A 15,609-nucleotide genomic window follows, 5' to 3' on the forward strand; every position below is an offset into this window, starting at 1 on the left:
CATTGCTCCCCATCCCGTCAGTTTCCCAACGGGCGGGCTGGGTCCACGTCCCACTGTTTGTGAATCCTGAACAAAGGGTTATAATTCCGAACCGTTAACCCTACCTTCCTCTCTCCAACGATGCTACCTGACCTGCCGAGTGTTTCCAGCATGTTCTGGTTTTATCTCAGGTCGCCAGTATCTCCAGTATTTTGCTTTTTGTTTTTAAATGTTTCCTGTTGGATAAACCTTCAAATCTCCGCATTGACAAGGCTTCGGACTCTGTTTTTTTGGGTACTAGGTCTGAGTTGAAGAAAACAAAAGTAAAGCGAAAGAACAACAATCCCCAGTTTGATGAAGTCTTCTATTTTGAGGTAAGTGCTTATCCAAGGGTTGCCTGAAAATCTCTCACTCGATCTTCACAGGTACAGGTGTTTGTGATTCCATTTTGTTTTGGGTTTGACCTGATGAAACGGGGCCTTTTCATGACCTCATTAGTGCATCGCTTTCCAGCACTTTGCCACAATAAATTGTAGTGATGAAAATTTGAAGCAAAGTTACATACGAGCGTATTAAACTCTTTCCACTGGCACTGAATGAATACACTAGCCCAGTGCGGAGTCCCGGTGCACACCCGGTGCGGAGTCCCAGTGCGGAGTCCCGGTGCACACCCAGTGCGGAGTCCCGGTGCACACCCGGTGCGGAGTCCCGGTGCACACCCGGTGCGGAGTCCCGGTGCACGCCCAGTGCGGACTCCGGGTGCGGAGTCCCGGTGCACACCCAGTGCGGAGACCCGGTGCACACCCAGTGCGGACTCCGGGTGCGGAGTCCCGGTGCACACCCAGTGCGGAGACCCGGTGCACACCCAGTGCGGAGTCCCGGTGCACACCCAGTGCAGAGTCCCGGTGCAGAGTCCCGGTGCACACCCAGTGCAGAGTCCCGGTGCAGAGTCCCGGTGCACACCCAGTGCAGAGTCCCGGTGCAGAGTCCCGGTGCACACCCAGTGCAGAGTCCCGGTGCAGAGTCCCGGTGCACACCCAGTGCGGAGTCCCGGTGCACACCCAGTGCGGAGTCCCGGTGCACACCCATTGCGGAGTCCCGGTGCACACCCAGTGCGGAGTCCCGGTGCACACCCAGTGCGGAGTCCCGGTGCACACCCAGTGCGGAGTCCCGGTGCACACCCATTGCGGAGTCCCGGTGCACACCCAGTGCGGAGTCCCGGTGCACACCCAGTGCGGAGTCCCGGTGCGGAGTCCCGGTGCACACCCGGTGCGGAGTCCCGGTGCACACCCAGTGCGGAGTCCCGGTGCACACCCAGTGCGGAGTCCCGGTGCACACCCAGTGCGGAGTCCCGGTGCACACCCAGTGCGGAGTCCCGGTGCGCTCTCCGGGCGTGGACACCGGGTGCGGACTCCTGGAACAGGTACTCAGTCTGGTTGTAAAGCTGCTCTCAGAGGGTGTTTAAGAAATATCTCAGATACAGCAGAGGGAGAATTTCTGAAACTTTGTGTAAAGTGACTGAGCTTTTACACCACAGCACAAACTGTTCTTATATTTTGGGTTTCTGTGCCGCATCATCCTGGCAGCAGCTTCCAGGTTTATCCCGCTCGACTCACCAAGGTCGGGAATAAGAACATATGAACATAAATAGGAGTCGGCCATTCGGCCCTTCGATTCTCCTCCGCCATTCAATAAGATCGTGGCTGATCTTCTATCTGAAGACTATCAGCTACTAATTTCCTGCCCTCTGGAATTCTTGACCCACTTTACTACCTCCCTCCCTCCTTTCAAAATCCTCCTCAAAAACTTTCTCTTCTTATCATGCCTTCAGTTACCATCTCCTAGCCTCTCCATTCTCCATTCCCCTCCACATCCCACCCTCTCCAACACCCGCCCCATTCCCCATCCCACTCGTCCCATTCCCCATCCCACTCGTCCCATTCCCCATCTCACCCTCCCCATTCCCCATCCCACCCGCCCCATTCCCCATCCCATTCCCCATTCCCCATCCCACTCGTCCCATTCCCCATCCCACTCATCCCATTCCCCATCCCACCCTCCCCATTCCCCATCCCACCCGCCCCATTCCCCATCCCATTCCCCATCCCACTCATCCCATTCCCCATCCCACCCTCCCCATTCCCCATCCCACCCGCCCCATTCCCCATCCCATTCCCCATCCCACCCTCCCCATTCCCCATCCCACCCTCCCCATTCCCCATCTCACCCTCCCCATTCCCCATCCCACCCTCCCCATTCCCCATCCCACCCTCCCCATTCCCCATCCCACCCATCTCATTCCCCATCCCATTCCCCATCCTACCCTCCCCATTCCCATCCCACCTGCCCCATTCCCCATCCTACCCTCCCCATTCCCCATCTCACCCTCCCCATTCCCCATCTCACCCGTCCCATTCCCCATCCCACCCTCCCCATTCCCCATCCCATCGGCCCCATTCCCCATCCCATCGGCCCCATTCCTCATCCCACCCGCCCCATTCCCCATTCCCCATCCCATCGGCCCCATTCCCTCCCCCTTTCCCCATGCTCATTTTTCACCATATGCCTTTTGTCCCCACTGTAAAGGTCTCGGAGATGTCTTGCTGTACGTGAGGAGAGCTATAGAAAAGTAAGTTGCTCTCATAGAATCACAGAATGAGACAGCAGAGGAAGAGACCATTCGGCCCATTGTGCCTGTGCCAGATATAGCAACAACAATCAGATTACACTGGCTGCAGTCGCTGTCCACTCCCACTTTATCCAACCCATGATTATCACCGCATGTGTGCGGCATAAAGATCCCACTGCACCCAGTGTGTGTCTGGTCAGAACGTTACCTCTCTCCCCACCCTTTGGCGTTAGGAGCCATTGTGCGATGTTACTAGATTGGATATTGGTGTTAGAGTTTACACTGCGGGCTCTCTGTGCAAACCTCTACTCAAAGGGGACCTCGTTCCTCCGTCACTCACCTGCTGCTTTCACTGCAGGTGACCAGGCCGTGCAGCTACAGTCGAAAGTCGCACTTTGACATTGAGGAGGAGCACGTGGAGAAGATGGAAATCAGGTGAGAAGATTTGCTGGAAGCTCCTTCAGGTTTGATTCTCAGTCTTGGATTAAGTAATATTTTTGTTCTCCCAGATCTTGCTGAACAAAAACCAAGAGTATATATTTGTAGCATTGTTTCTGTGCAGAAGAAACTGCGAACTTGATTGTTCTCTTCGTAGAGTGGTTACCTTACACGGGGTCAAATAGGCTTTGTAGAAGAAGTTACACACAATGTTCCACATGGGGGTTGTGGTAAACCACTGTTAACTCTGTACATGTCTGTGTGGTAAACCACTGTTAACTCTGTACAGGTCCGGGCATGTCTCCGCCCCTGGCTCCACCCCTAAGCCCGGGTATAAAGGTGACTCACCACCCTTCCCCCGGAAGCTCTTAGGATGGATCCACTAGCAGAGGCATGCTCCAGTTCTTAGTCAATAAAAGCCTACTTCGTATAAGTTCAACTCGTAGTCTTTGGTGTTGTTGATAGTGCATCAATTTTATTGACTAAATTTTCGACGTGGAGCAAATCTTGAAGCCGGAACGTTTAGACCTGGATCCTCAAGCAGCAGATGCAGCCAATAACTTTGAACACTGGCTGAGCTGTTTCGAAGCCTTCCTGGAGGCCTCCAGCACTACCGTCACTACAGATGACGCGAAACGGCTTGTCTTGAACTCACGGGTGAGCCACCGAGTCTACTCGATCATCCGAGACGCCACAACTTACGCGGCCGCCATCGCGGCGCTAAAGGAACAACACGTGAGGCCTGTTAACGAGGTCTACGCCAGACACCTCCTGGCTACCCGAAAACAGCGCCCCGGGGAATCAGGCGCCGAATATTTACTGGCACTGAGAGTCCTCGGCCGGGACTGTAATTGCAAAGCGGTGACGGCCAAGGAATGCACGGAAGACCTGATCCGAGACGCCTACGTAGCCGGCATCAGGTCCAACTATACACGGCAGAGGCTGCTGGAACAGAGGGGGCTCGACCTGCAGAAGACGGTGGCCCTCGCTAACTCGTTAGACGTGGCCCTCCAGAACATGGACGCCTACCCCCCTGACCGGATGGCCACGTGGATGTCACGGGAGCAGCCATCTTGGGACCCGGTAAGGCCACAAGCCGCCAGCAGCCCAACTACAGCTGCAATGACCAGAGGCCAGAAATGCTACTTCTGCGGCCAGGCCAAGCACCCCAGACAGCAATGCCCAGCAAAGGACGCGACCTGCTCCAAATGCGGCAAGAAAGGCCACTACGCGAGAGTGTGCAGGGCGAAGTCGACCCCCAATTCCAGCAGCGCCGCGTGTGAACTGTGCAGGCCGCCATTTTGGACCCCACCAAACACGTGTGAGCCGTGCGGGCCGCCATTTTGGGCACCACCAGCCGCGGGGGAGCCGCCATCTTGGACACCATTTCGGGACCAGGCCCCCGGCGCGGGCGAATACTACAGCGACCCACCGACCTCGACGATGGCCTCCATCACCCTGGACCAATCTAGGCCCCATCAACTAGCCAGGTCCATGATGAACGTAAAGGTAAATGGCCATGCCACAAATTGCCTTTTCGACTGCGGAAGCACGGAGAGCTTCATCCACCCCGACACGGTGCGACGCTACTCCCTATCGGTTATGCCCACACGCCACCAGGTCTTTATGGCCTCAAAGTCCCATACGGCGGACGTCGGCGGCTACTGTGTAGCGACTCTGACAGTGAACGGCGTGGAGTACAGAGATTTTAAATTCCTCGTCCTGCCACAGCTCTGCGCTCCCGTACTGCTAGGATTAGACTTCCAGTGCCATCTGGAGAGCGTCACGATGGCATATGGCGGGCCCCTGCCCCCACTTACAGTCTGCAGCCGGCAGAATTTAAACACGGCGCCGCGCAAAGTATGCAGCCTGTCCACCCTGAAGGTCAAACCCCCCCCGTTGTTCGCTAACCTTGCCAAAGACTGCAAGCCAATTGCTACTAAAAGCAGGCGGTACAGTGCCGGGGATAGGAGCTTTATTAAATCAGAAGTAGAAATACTCCTGAGGGAAGGGATTATCGAGGGCAGCACCAGCCCATGGCGAGCCCAAGTGGTGGTAGTGAAGACCGGCGAAAAACAACGCCTGGTTATTGATTACAGCCAGACGATCAATCGATACACGCAATTAGATGCATACCCACTTCCCCGCATATCTGACATGGTCAACCAGATAGCACAATACCGGGTATTCTCGACGATTGATCTGAAGTCGGCATACCACCAGCTCCCCATCAGGCCTGAGGACCGCCAGTACACGGCCTTCGAGGCTGACGGTCGCCTCTCACTTCCTCCGAGTCCCCTGCGGCGTCACCAACGGGGTCTCGGTCATCCAAAAGGAGATGGACCGGATGGTTGACCAGAACGCGCTGCAGGCCACCTTCCCCTATCTAGACAACGTCACCATCTGCGGCCATGACCGGCATGACCACGACGCCAACCTAGAAAAATTCCTCCGTACGGCCCAACGGCTGAATCTGACATACAACAGAGAAAAATGTATGTTCCGCACCACGCGCCTTGCTATTCTTGGCTGTGTGGTGGAAAACGGAGTCATCGGCCCCGACCCCGACCGAATGCGCCCCCTCCTGGAACTACCCCTTCCCCACTGCCTAAAAGCCCTGAAGAGATGCCTAGGGTTCTTCTCTTACTACGCCCAGTGGGTGCCCAACTATGCGGACAAAGCCCGGCCCATCATCAAGTCAACCTCCTTCCCCCTGACGGCAGAGGCCCGTGCGGCCTTCACCCTCATAAAAGAGGACATTGCGAAGGCCACAATGCACGCAGTGGATGAGTCCATCCCTTTCCAAGTGGAGAGCGATGCATCCGACTTCGCCCTAGCCGCAACCCTTAACCAGGCGGGGAGACCCGTGGCCTTCTTTTCACGGACCCTCCAGGGCCCCGAAATTCGACACTCCTCAGTCGAGAAGGAGGCCCAGGCGATAGTGGAGGCTGTACGGCACTGGAGGCATTACCTGGCCGGTAAACGTTTCACCCTGCTCACTGACCAACGGTCAGTAGCATTTATGTTTAACAACAGACAAAGGGGGAAAATCAAAAATGATAAGATATTGCGGTGGAGGATCGAGTTATCCACCTACAACTACGATATCTTATACCGGCCCGGGAAACTTAATGAGCCCCCAGACACCCTATCCCGTGGGACATGTGCCAACGCACAAGTCGATAGGCTACGGACCCTCCACAATGATCTCTGCCACCCGGGGATCACCAGGTTCTTCCATTTTATTAAAGCTCGCAACCTGCCTTACTCCATCGAGGAGGTCAGGACCATGACCAGGAACTGCCAGGTCTGCGCCGAATGCAAACCGCATTTTTATAGGCCAGACAGGGCACACCTGATTAAAGCCACCCGCCCCTTCGAACGTCTCAGCGTCGATTTCAAGGGGCCCCTTCCCTCCTCTGACTGCAACACGTACTTCCTCAATATTATTGACGAGTACTCCCGTTTCCCCTTCGCCATCCCCTGCCCGGACATGACCAGCGCCACAGTCATCAGGTGCCTCAACGACCTGTTCGCCATATTTGGCTTCCCCAATTACATCCACAGCGACAGGGGCTCGTTGTTCATGAGCGACGAACTGCGCCAGTACCTGCTCGAGAAGGGCATAGCCACGAGCAGGACTACCAGCTACAACCCCCGGGGTAACGGACAGGTAGAGAGGGAGAACGCAACGGTGTGGAAGACCGCCATGCTCGCCCTAAAATCCAAGGGCCTCCCAATCTCCCGCTGGCAAGATGTCCTCCCCGATGCGCTCCACTCCATACGATCACTGCTCTGTACTCCCACAAACGCCACCCCTCACGAGAAGATGTTCGTCTTCCCCAGGAAATCCACCTCGGGGACATCACTACCGCCATGGCTGACGTCTCCGGGACCCGTCCTGCTCAGGAAACACGTGAGGAGCCATAAGACGGACCCCCTGGTCGAAAAGGTTCACCTCCTCCACGCCAACCCACAGTACGCCTACGTGGCGTACCCTGACGGGCGGGAGGACACAGTCTCAATTCGAGACCTCGCACCCTCAGGTACCACCCGAAACACCATCGATCACCATCCACTACCTCCACCCACCACCGCTACCCACGACGCACCACCGGGGTGTCTACCACGAACTGACGACATGCCGGTGCCATCCCTACCCCGAGAGGACGACACGCCAGTGCTCCGTCCCATGCGAGAAGCGGCCGCGGGCAAAGAACCGCCGCAACCGGCACCACGAAGATCATTACGGCAGACAAGACCCCCGGAGAGACTTTCGTATACGAACTTTTGAAACACTTCACCCCGCCGGACTCTTTTTTAAACGAGGGGTGAATGTGGTAAACCACTGTTAACTCTGTACATGTCTGTGTGGTAAACCACTGTTAACTCTGTACAGGTCCGGGCATGTCTCCGCCCCTGGCTCCACCCCTAAGCCCAGGTATAAAGGTGACTCACCACCCTTCCCCCGGGAGCCATTAGGATGGATCCACTAGCAGAGGCATGCTCCAGTTCTTAGTCAATAAAAGCCTACTTCGTACAAGTTCAACTCGTAGTCTTTGGTGTTGTTGATAGTGCATCAGGGGTCTGATCAATAGTCTATATTAAGGCGGGATTACTTCCATTGATCTATGCTCAATCCTCTTTTTATGCAGCCCAACATGCCATTAGCTCTTTGACTGCTGCCAGATATTGTCTTGTGTCTCACGGGAACTTCTAGCACGACCCTATTCCTTTTCAATGTGGAATTCTCAGCCACAAAGTGCTGTTGAAGCAAAGCCCATAAATTATCTTAAAAGATAGTTGCTTGAAAAAGAGGGAGAGTAAAGGGTGTGGGGAGTGAGCGTGAGAGTGGGATTAGACTGGGTGTGATATTAAAGGGTACGGGGAGTGAGGGGGAGAGTGGGATTAGACTGGGTGGGATATTGAAGGGTACGGGGAGTGAGGGGGAGAGTGGGATTAGACTGGGTGGGATATTAAAGGGTACGGGGAGTGAGGGGGAGAGTGGGATTAGACTGGGTGGGATATTAAAGGGTACGGGGAGTGAGGGGGAGAGTGGGATTAGACTGGGTGGGATATTAAAGGGTACGGGGAGTGAGGGGGAGAGTGGGATTAGACTGGGTGGGATATTAAAGGGTACGGGGAGTGAGGGGGAGAGTGGGATTAGATTGGGTGGGATATTAAAGGGTACGGGGCGTGAGGGGGAGAGTGGGATTAGACTGGGTGGGATATTAAAGGGTACGGGGAGAGTGGGATTAGACTGGGTGGGATATTAAAGGGTACGGGGAGTGAGGGGGAGACTGGGATTAGACTGGGTGGGATATTAAAGGGTGAGGGGGAGAGTGGGATTAGACTGGGTGGGATATTAAAGGGTGCAGTGAGTGAGGGGAAGTGTGGGATTAGACTGGGTGGGATATTAAAGGGTGCGGTGAGTGAGGGGAAGTGTGGGATTAGACTGGGTGGGATATAAAAGGGTATGGGGAGTGAGGGGGAGAGTGGGATTAGACTGGGTGGGATATTAAAGGGTGCGGGGAGTGAGGGGGAGAGTGGGATTAGACTGGGTGGGATATTAAAGGGTGCGGGGAGTGAGGGGGAGAGCGGGATTAGACTGGGTGTGATATTAAAGGGTACGGGGAGTGAGGGGGAGAGTGGGATTGGACTGGGTGGGATATTAAAGGGTACAGGGAGTGAGGGGTGAGTGGGATTAGACTGGGTGGGATATTAAAGGGTACGGGGAGTGAGGGGGAGAGTGGGATTAGACTGGGTGGGATATTAGAGGGTACGGGGAGTGAGGGGGAGAGTGGGATTAGACTGGGTGGGATATTAAAGGGTACGGGGAGTGAGGGGGAGAGTGGGATTAGACTGGGTGGGATATTAAATGGTACGGGGAGTGAGGGGGAGAGCGGGATTAGACTGGGTGGGATATTAAAGGGTATGGGGAGTGAGGGGGAGAGTGGGATTAGACTGGGCGGGATATTAAATGGTACGGGGAGTGAGGGGGAGAGTGGGATTAGACTGGGTGGGATATTAAAGGGTGCGGGAAGTGAGGGGGAGAGTGGGATTAGACTGGGTGGGATATTAAAGGGTGCGGGGAGTGAGGGGGAGAGTGGGTTAGACTGGGTGGGATATTAAAGGGTACGGGGAGTGAGGGGGAGAGTGGGATTAGACTGGGTGGGATATTAAAGGGTACGGGGAGTGAGGGGGAGAGTGGGATTAGACTGGGTGGGATATTAAAGGGTACGGGGAGTGAGGGGGAGAGTGGGATTAGACTGGGTGGGATATTAAAGGGTACGGGGAGTGAGGGGGAGAGTGGGATTAGACTGGGTGGGATATTAAAGGGTACGGGGAGTGAGGGGGAGAGTGGGATTAGACTGGGTGGGATATTAAAGGGTACAGGGAGTGAGGGGGAGAGTGGGATTAGACTGGGTGGGATATTAAAGGGTACGGGGAGTGAGGGGGAGAGTGGGATTAGACTGGGTGGGATATTAAAGGGTACGGGGAGTGAGGGGGAGAGTGGGATTAGACTGGGTGGGATATTAAAGGGTACGGGGAGTGAGGGGGAGAGTGGGATTACACTGGGTGGGATATTAAAGGGTACGGGGAGTGAGGGGGAGACTGGGATTAGACTGGGTGGGATATTAAAGGGTGAGGGGGAGAGTGGGATTAGACTGGGTGGGATATTAAAGGGTGCGGTGAGTGAGGGGAAGTGTGGGATTAGACTGGGTGGGATATTAAAGGGTGCGGTGAGTGAGGGGAAGTGTGGGATTAGACTGGGTGGGATATAAAAGGGTATGGGGAGTGAGGGGGAGAGTCGGATTAGACTGGGTGGGATATTAAAGGGTGCGGGGAGTGAGGGGGAGAGTGGGATTAGACTGGGTGGGATATTAAAGGGTGCGGGGAGTGAGGGGGAGAGCGGGATTAGACTGGGTGGGATATTAAAGGGTACGGGGAGTGAGGGGGAAAGTGGGATTCGACTGGGTGGGATATTAAAGGGTACAGGGAGTGAGGGGTGAGTGGGATTAGACTGGGTGGGATATTAAAGGGTACGGGGAGTGAGGGGGAGAGTGGGATTAGACTGGGTGGGATATTAGAGGGTACGGGGAGTGAGGGGGAGAGTGGGATTAGACTGGGTGGGATATTAAAGGGTACGGGGAGTGAGGGGGAGAGTGGGATTAGACTGGGTGGGATATTAAAGGGTGCGGGGAGTGAGGGGGAGAGTGGGATTAGACTGGGTGGGATATTAGAGGGTACGGGGAGTGAGGGGGAGAGTGGGATTAGACTGGGTGGGATATTAAAGGGTACGGGGAGTGAGGGGGAGAGTGGGATTAGACTGGGTGGGATATTAAAGGGTACGGGGAGTGAGGGGGAGAGCGGGATTAGACTGGGTGGGATATTAAAGGGTGCGGGGAGTGAGGGGGAGAGTGGGATTAGACTGGGTGGGATATTAAAGGGTGCGGGGAGTGAGGGGTAGAGTGGGATTAGACTGGGTGGGATATTAAAGGGTACGGGGAGTGAGGGGGAGTGTGGGATTAGACTGGGTGGAATATTAAAGGGTGCGGGGAATGAGGGGGAGTGTGGGATTAGACTGGGTGGGATATTAAAGGGTACGGGGAGTGAAGGGGAGAGTGGGATTAGACTGGGTGGGATATTAAAGGGTACGGGGAGTGAGGGGGAGAGTGGGATTAGACTGGGTGGGATATTAAAGGGTGCGGGGAGTGAGGGGTGAGTGGGATTAGACTGGGTGGGATATTAAAGGGTGCGGGGAGTGAGGGGTGAGTGGGATTAGACTGGGTAGGATATTAAAGGTTGCGGGGAGTGAGGGGGAGAGTGGGATTAGACTGGGTGGGATATTAAAGGGTACGGGGAGTGAGGGGGAGAGTGGAATTAGACTGGGTGGGATATTAAACGGTACGGTGAGTGAGGGGGAGAGCGGGATTAGACTGGGTGGGATATTAAAGAGTGAGGGGGAGAGTGGGATTAGACTGAGTGGGATATTAAAGGGTACGAGGAGTGAGTGGGAGAGTGGGATTAGACTGGGTGGGATATTAAAGGGTACGGGGAGTGAGGGGGAGAGTGGGATTGGACTGGGTGGGATATTAAACGGTACGGTGAGTGACGGGGAGAGCGGGATTAGACTGGGTGGGATATTAAAGGGTGCGGGGAGTGAGGGGGAGAGTGAGATTAGACTGGGTGGGATATTAAAGGGTACGGGGAGTGAGGGGGAGAGTGGGATTAGACTGGGTGGGATATTAAACGGTACAGTGAGTGAGGGGGAGAGCGGGATTAGACTGGGTGGGATATTAAAGGGTGCGGGGAGTGAGGGGGAGAGTGAGATTAGACTAGGTGGGATATTAAAGGGTACGGGGAGTGAGGGGGAGTGTGGGATTAGACTGGGTGGGATATTAAAGGGTGCGGGGAATGAGGGGGAGTGTGGGATTAGACTGGGTGGGATATTCAAGTATGCGGGGAGTGGGATTAGATTGGGTGGGATATTAAAGGGTGCGGGGAGTGAGGGGTGAGTGGGATTAGACTGGGTAGGATATTAAAGGTTGCGGGGAGTGAGGGGGAGAGTGGGATTAGACTGGGTGGGATATTAAAGGGTACGGGGAGTGAGGGGGAGAGTGGGATTAGACTGGGTGGGATATTAAATGCTACGGTGAGTGAGGGGGAGAGTGGGATTAGACTGGGTGGGATATTAAAGGGTACGGGGAGTGAGGGGGAGAGTGGGATTGGACTGGGTGGGATATTAAACGGTACGGTGAGTGAGGGGGAGAGCGGGGTTAGACTGGGTGGGATATTAAAGGGTACGGTGAGTGAGGGGGAGAGTGGGATTAGACTGGGTGTGATATTAAAGGGTGCGGGGAGTGAGGGGGAGAGTGGGATTAGACTGGGTGGGATATTAAAGGGTACGGGGAGTGAGGGCGAGAGCGGGATTAGACTGGGTGGGATATTAAAGGGTGCGGGGAGTGAGGGGGAGCGTGGGATTAGACTGGGTGGGATATTAAAGGGTGCGGGGAGTGAGGGGGAGAGTGGGATTAGACTGGGTGGGATATTAAAGGGTACGGGGAGTGAGGGGGAGCGTGGGATTAGACTGGGTGGGATATTAAAGGGTGCGGGGAGTGAGGGGGAGAGTGGGATTAGACTGGGTGGGATATTAAAGGGTACGGGGAGTGAGGGCGAGAGCGGGATTAGACTGGGTGGGATATTAAAGGGTGCGGGGAGTGAGGGGGAGAGTGGGATTAGACTGGGTGGGATATTAAAGGGTGAGGGGAAGAGTGGGATTAGACTCGGTGGGATATTAAAGGTGCGGGGAGTGAGGGGGAGAGTGGGATTAGACTGAGTGGGATATTAAAGGGTACAGGGAGTGAGGGGGAGAGTGGGATTAGACTGAGTGGGATATTAAAGGGTGTGGGGAGTGAGGGGGAGAGTGGGATTAGACTGGGTGGGATATTAAAGGGTACGGGGAGTGAGGGGGAGAGTGGGATTAGACTGGGTAGGATATTAAAGGGTACGGGGAGTGAGGGGGAGAGTGGGATTAGACTGGGTGGGATATTAAAGGGTACGGGGAGTGAGGGCGAGAGCGGGATTAGACTGGGTGGGATATTAAAGGGTGCGGGGAGTGAGGGGGAGAGCGGGATTAGACTGGGTGGGATATTAAAGGGTACGGGGAGTGAGGGGGAGAGTGGGATTGGACTGGGTGGGATATTAAACGGTACGGTGAGTGAGGGGGAGAGCGGGATTAGACTGGGTGGGATATTAAAGGGTGAGGGGGAGAGTGAGATTAGACTGGGTGGGATATTAAAGGGTACGGGGAGTGAGGGGGAGTGTGGGATTAGACTGGGTGGGACATTAAAGGGTGCGGGGAATGAGGGGCGTGTGGGATTAGACTGGGTGGGATATTAAAGGGTGTGGGGAGTGGGATTAGACTGGGTGGGATATTAAAGGGTGCGGGGAGTGAGGGGTGAGTGGGATTAGACTGGGTAGGATATTAAAGGTTGCGGGGAGTGAGGGGGAGAGTGGGATTAGACTGGGTGGGATATTAAAGGGTACGGGGAGTGAGGGGGAGAGTGGGATTAGACTGGGTGGGATATTAAACGCTACGGTGAGTGAGGGGGAGAGTGGGATTAGACTGGGTGGGATATTAAAGGGTATGGGGAGTGAGTGGGAGAGTGGGATTAGACTGGGTGGGATATTAAAGAGTACGGGGAGTGAGGGGGAGAGGGATTTGACTGGGTGGGATATTAAAGGGTACGGTGAGTGAGGGGGAGAGCGGGATTAGACTGGGTGGGATATTAAAGAGTACGGGGAGTGAGGGGGTGAGTGGGATTAGACTGGGTGGGATATTAAAGGGTACGGGGAGTGAGGGGGAGAGTGGGATTGGACTGGGTGGGATATTAAACGGTACGGTGAGTGAGGGGGAGAGCGGGATTAGACTGGGTGGGATATTAAAGGGTGCGGGGAGTGAGAGGGAGAGTGAGATTAGACTGGGTGGGATATTAAAGGGTACGGGGAGTGAGGGGGAGAGTGGGATTAGACTGGGTGGGATATTAAACGGTACAGTGAGTGAGGGGGAGAGCGGGATTAGACTGGGTGGGATATTAAAGGGTACGGTGAGTGAGGGGGAGAGCGGGATTAGACTGGGTGGGATATTAAAGGGTGCGGGGAGTGAGGGGGAGAGTGGGATTAGACTGGGTGGGATATTAAAGGGTGAGGGGAAGAGTGGGATTAGACTCGGTGGGATATTAAAGGGTGCGGGGAGTGAGGGGGAGAGTGGGATTAGACTGAGTGGGATATTAAAGGGTACAGGGAGTGAGGGGGAGAGTGGGATTAGAATGGGTGGGATATTAAAGGGTGTGGGGAGTGAGGGGGAGAGTGGGATTAGACTGGGTGGGATATTAAAGGGTACGGGGAGTGAGGGGGAGAGCGGAATTAGACTGGGCGGGATATTAAAGGGTACGGGGAGTGAGGGCGAGAGCGGGATTAGACTGGGTGGGATATTTAAGGGTGCGGGGAGTGAGGGGTAGAGTGGTACAAACGACGTAGATAGGACTAGGAAGCCGGTTCTGTTCAAGGAGTATGAGCAGCTAGGGGTCAAATTAAAAAACAGAACCTCAAGGGTAATAATCTCTGGATTATTACCTGAGCCACGAGCAAATTTTGCTAGGACAAATAAAATTAGAGAAATAAATGTGTGGCTCAAAGACTGGTGTGGGAGAAATGGGTTTTGCTTCCTGGGACACTGGCAGCAGTACTGGGGCAGGAGGGAGCTGTTCCGTTGGGACGGGCTTCACTTGGCCAGTGCTGGGACTAGAGTCCTGGTGGATCATATAACTGGGGTTGTAGAGAGGGCTTTAAACTAACTAGTGGGGGGGAGGTTCCTAGAGAGCAAATAATAAAAATAACAACAGAGAAGGTCGTAGACTTAGGTAGCAGTGGGGAAATTAAAAACCAGAGTGTGTCAGGAAGGGGCAGAAGGTATGGAGTAAAAGGTAAAGTAATAAAAAGGGCAAAAGCAGGAACTAAGTGTCACAAAACATATTTGAAAGTTCTCTATCTGAATGCACGTAGCATTCGTAACAAAATAGATGAGTTAATGGCACAAATAACTACATATGGGTATGATCTTGTGGCCATTACAGAAACATGGCTGCAAGGTGACAATGCCTGGGAATTAAACATACCAGGTTATTTAACGATCAGGAAGGACAGGCAGGAAGGAAGGGGAGGTGGGGTGGCTATGTTAATAAAGGAAGGAATCACTGTAGCACAGAGAAATGATATTGGGTCAAAAGATCAGGATAATGAAACAGTTTGGGTGGAGGTAAGGAATAATAAGGGGAAAAAAACACTAGTGGGCGTAGTCTATAGGCCTCCGAACAGTTGCAACTTGGTTGGACGGAGTATCAATCAGGAAATAGTTGAGGCTTGTAATAAGGGAACATCTATAATTATGGGGGATTTTAACTATCATATTAATTGGACAAATCAAACTGGGCAGGGCTGCCTTGAGGATGAGTTCATTGAGTGTATTAGGGATGGGTTTCTTGAGCAGTATGTAACTGAACCGACCAGGGGACAAGCAACCTTAGATCTGGTCCTGTGTAACGAGACAGGATTAATTAAAAATGTCCTAGTGAAGGATCCCCTTGGAATGAGTGACCATAACATGGTTGTATTCCATATTCAATTAGAGGGTGAGAAGGTTGGATCTCAAACAAGCGTGCTAAGCTTGAATAAAGGAGACTATGAAGGTATGAGAGCGGAATTGAGTAGAGTGGATTGGGAAAATAGATTAAAGGGTAAGACGATACATGATCAGTGGTGTACATTTAAGGAGTTATTTTACAACTTCCAAAAAATATATATTCCACTGAAAAGAAAAGGGTGTAAAAGAAAAGACAGCCATCCGTGGCTAAGTAAAGAAATTAAGGATAGTATTCGACTAAAAACAAGGGCATATAAGGTAGCCAAATCTAGTGGGAGGATAGAGGATTGGGAAAACTTTAAAAGACAGCAAAAAATAACAAAAAGATTGATTAAGAAAGGGAAGATAGATTATGAAA

General features: G+C 53.8%; 1 protein-coding gene across 1 annotated transcript in view; it reads left to right on the top strand.

The window, feature by feature from the left end:
- rasa3 (RAS p21 protein activator 3) overlaps positions 1-15,609 on the top strand; it is a 135,152-nt gene that overhangs the window by 72,855 nt on the left and 46,688 nt on the right. The window contains exons 6-7 of the mRNA XM_085998364.1: positions 281-353; positions 2,967-3,043. Of these exons, the coding sequence (XP_085854490.1) occupies positions 281-353; positions 2,967-3,043 (150 nt within the window). The remainder of the gene's footprint in view (positions 1-280; positions 354-2,966; positions 3,044-15,609) is intronic.

The sequence above is a fragment of the Somniosus microcephalus genome, chromosome 10 (genome assembly GCF_052327205.1).
Source record: "Somniosus microcephalus isolate GS21.2 chromosome 10, FLI_Smic_1.0, whole genome shotgun sequence".
NCBI lineage: Eukaryota > Metazoa > Chordata > Chondrichthyes > Squaliformes > Somniosidae > Somniosus > Somniosus microcephalus.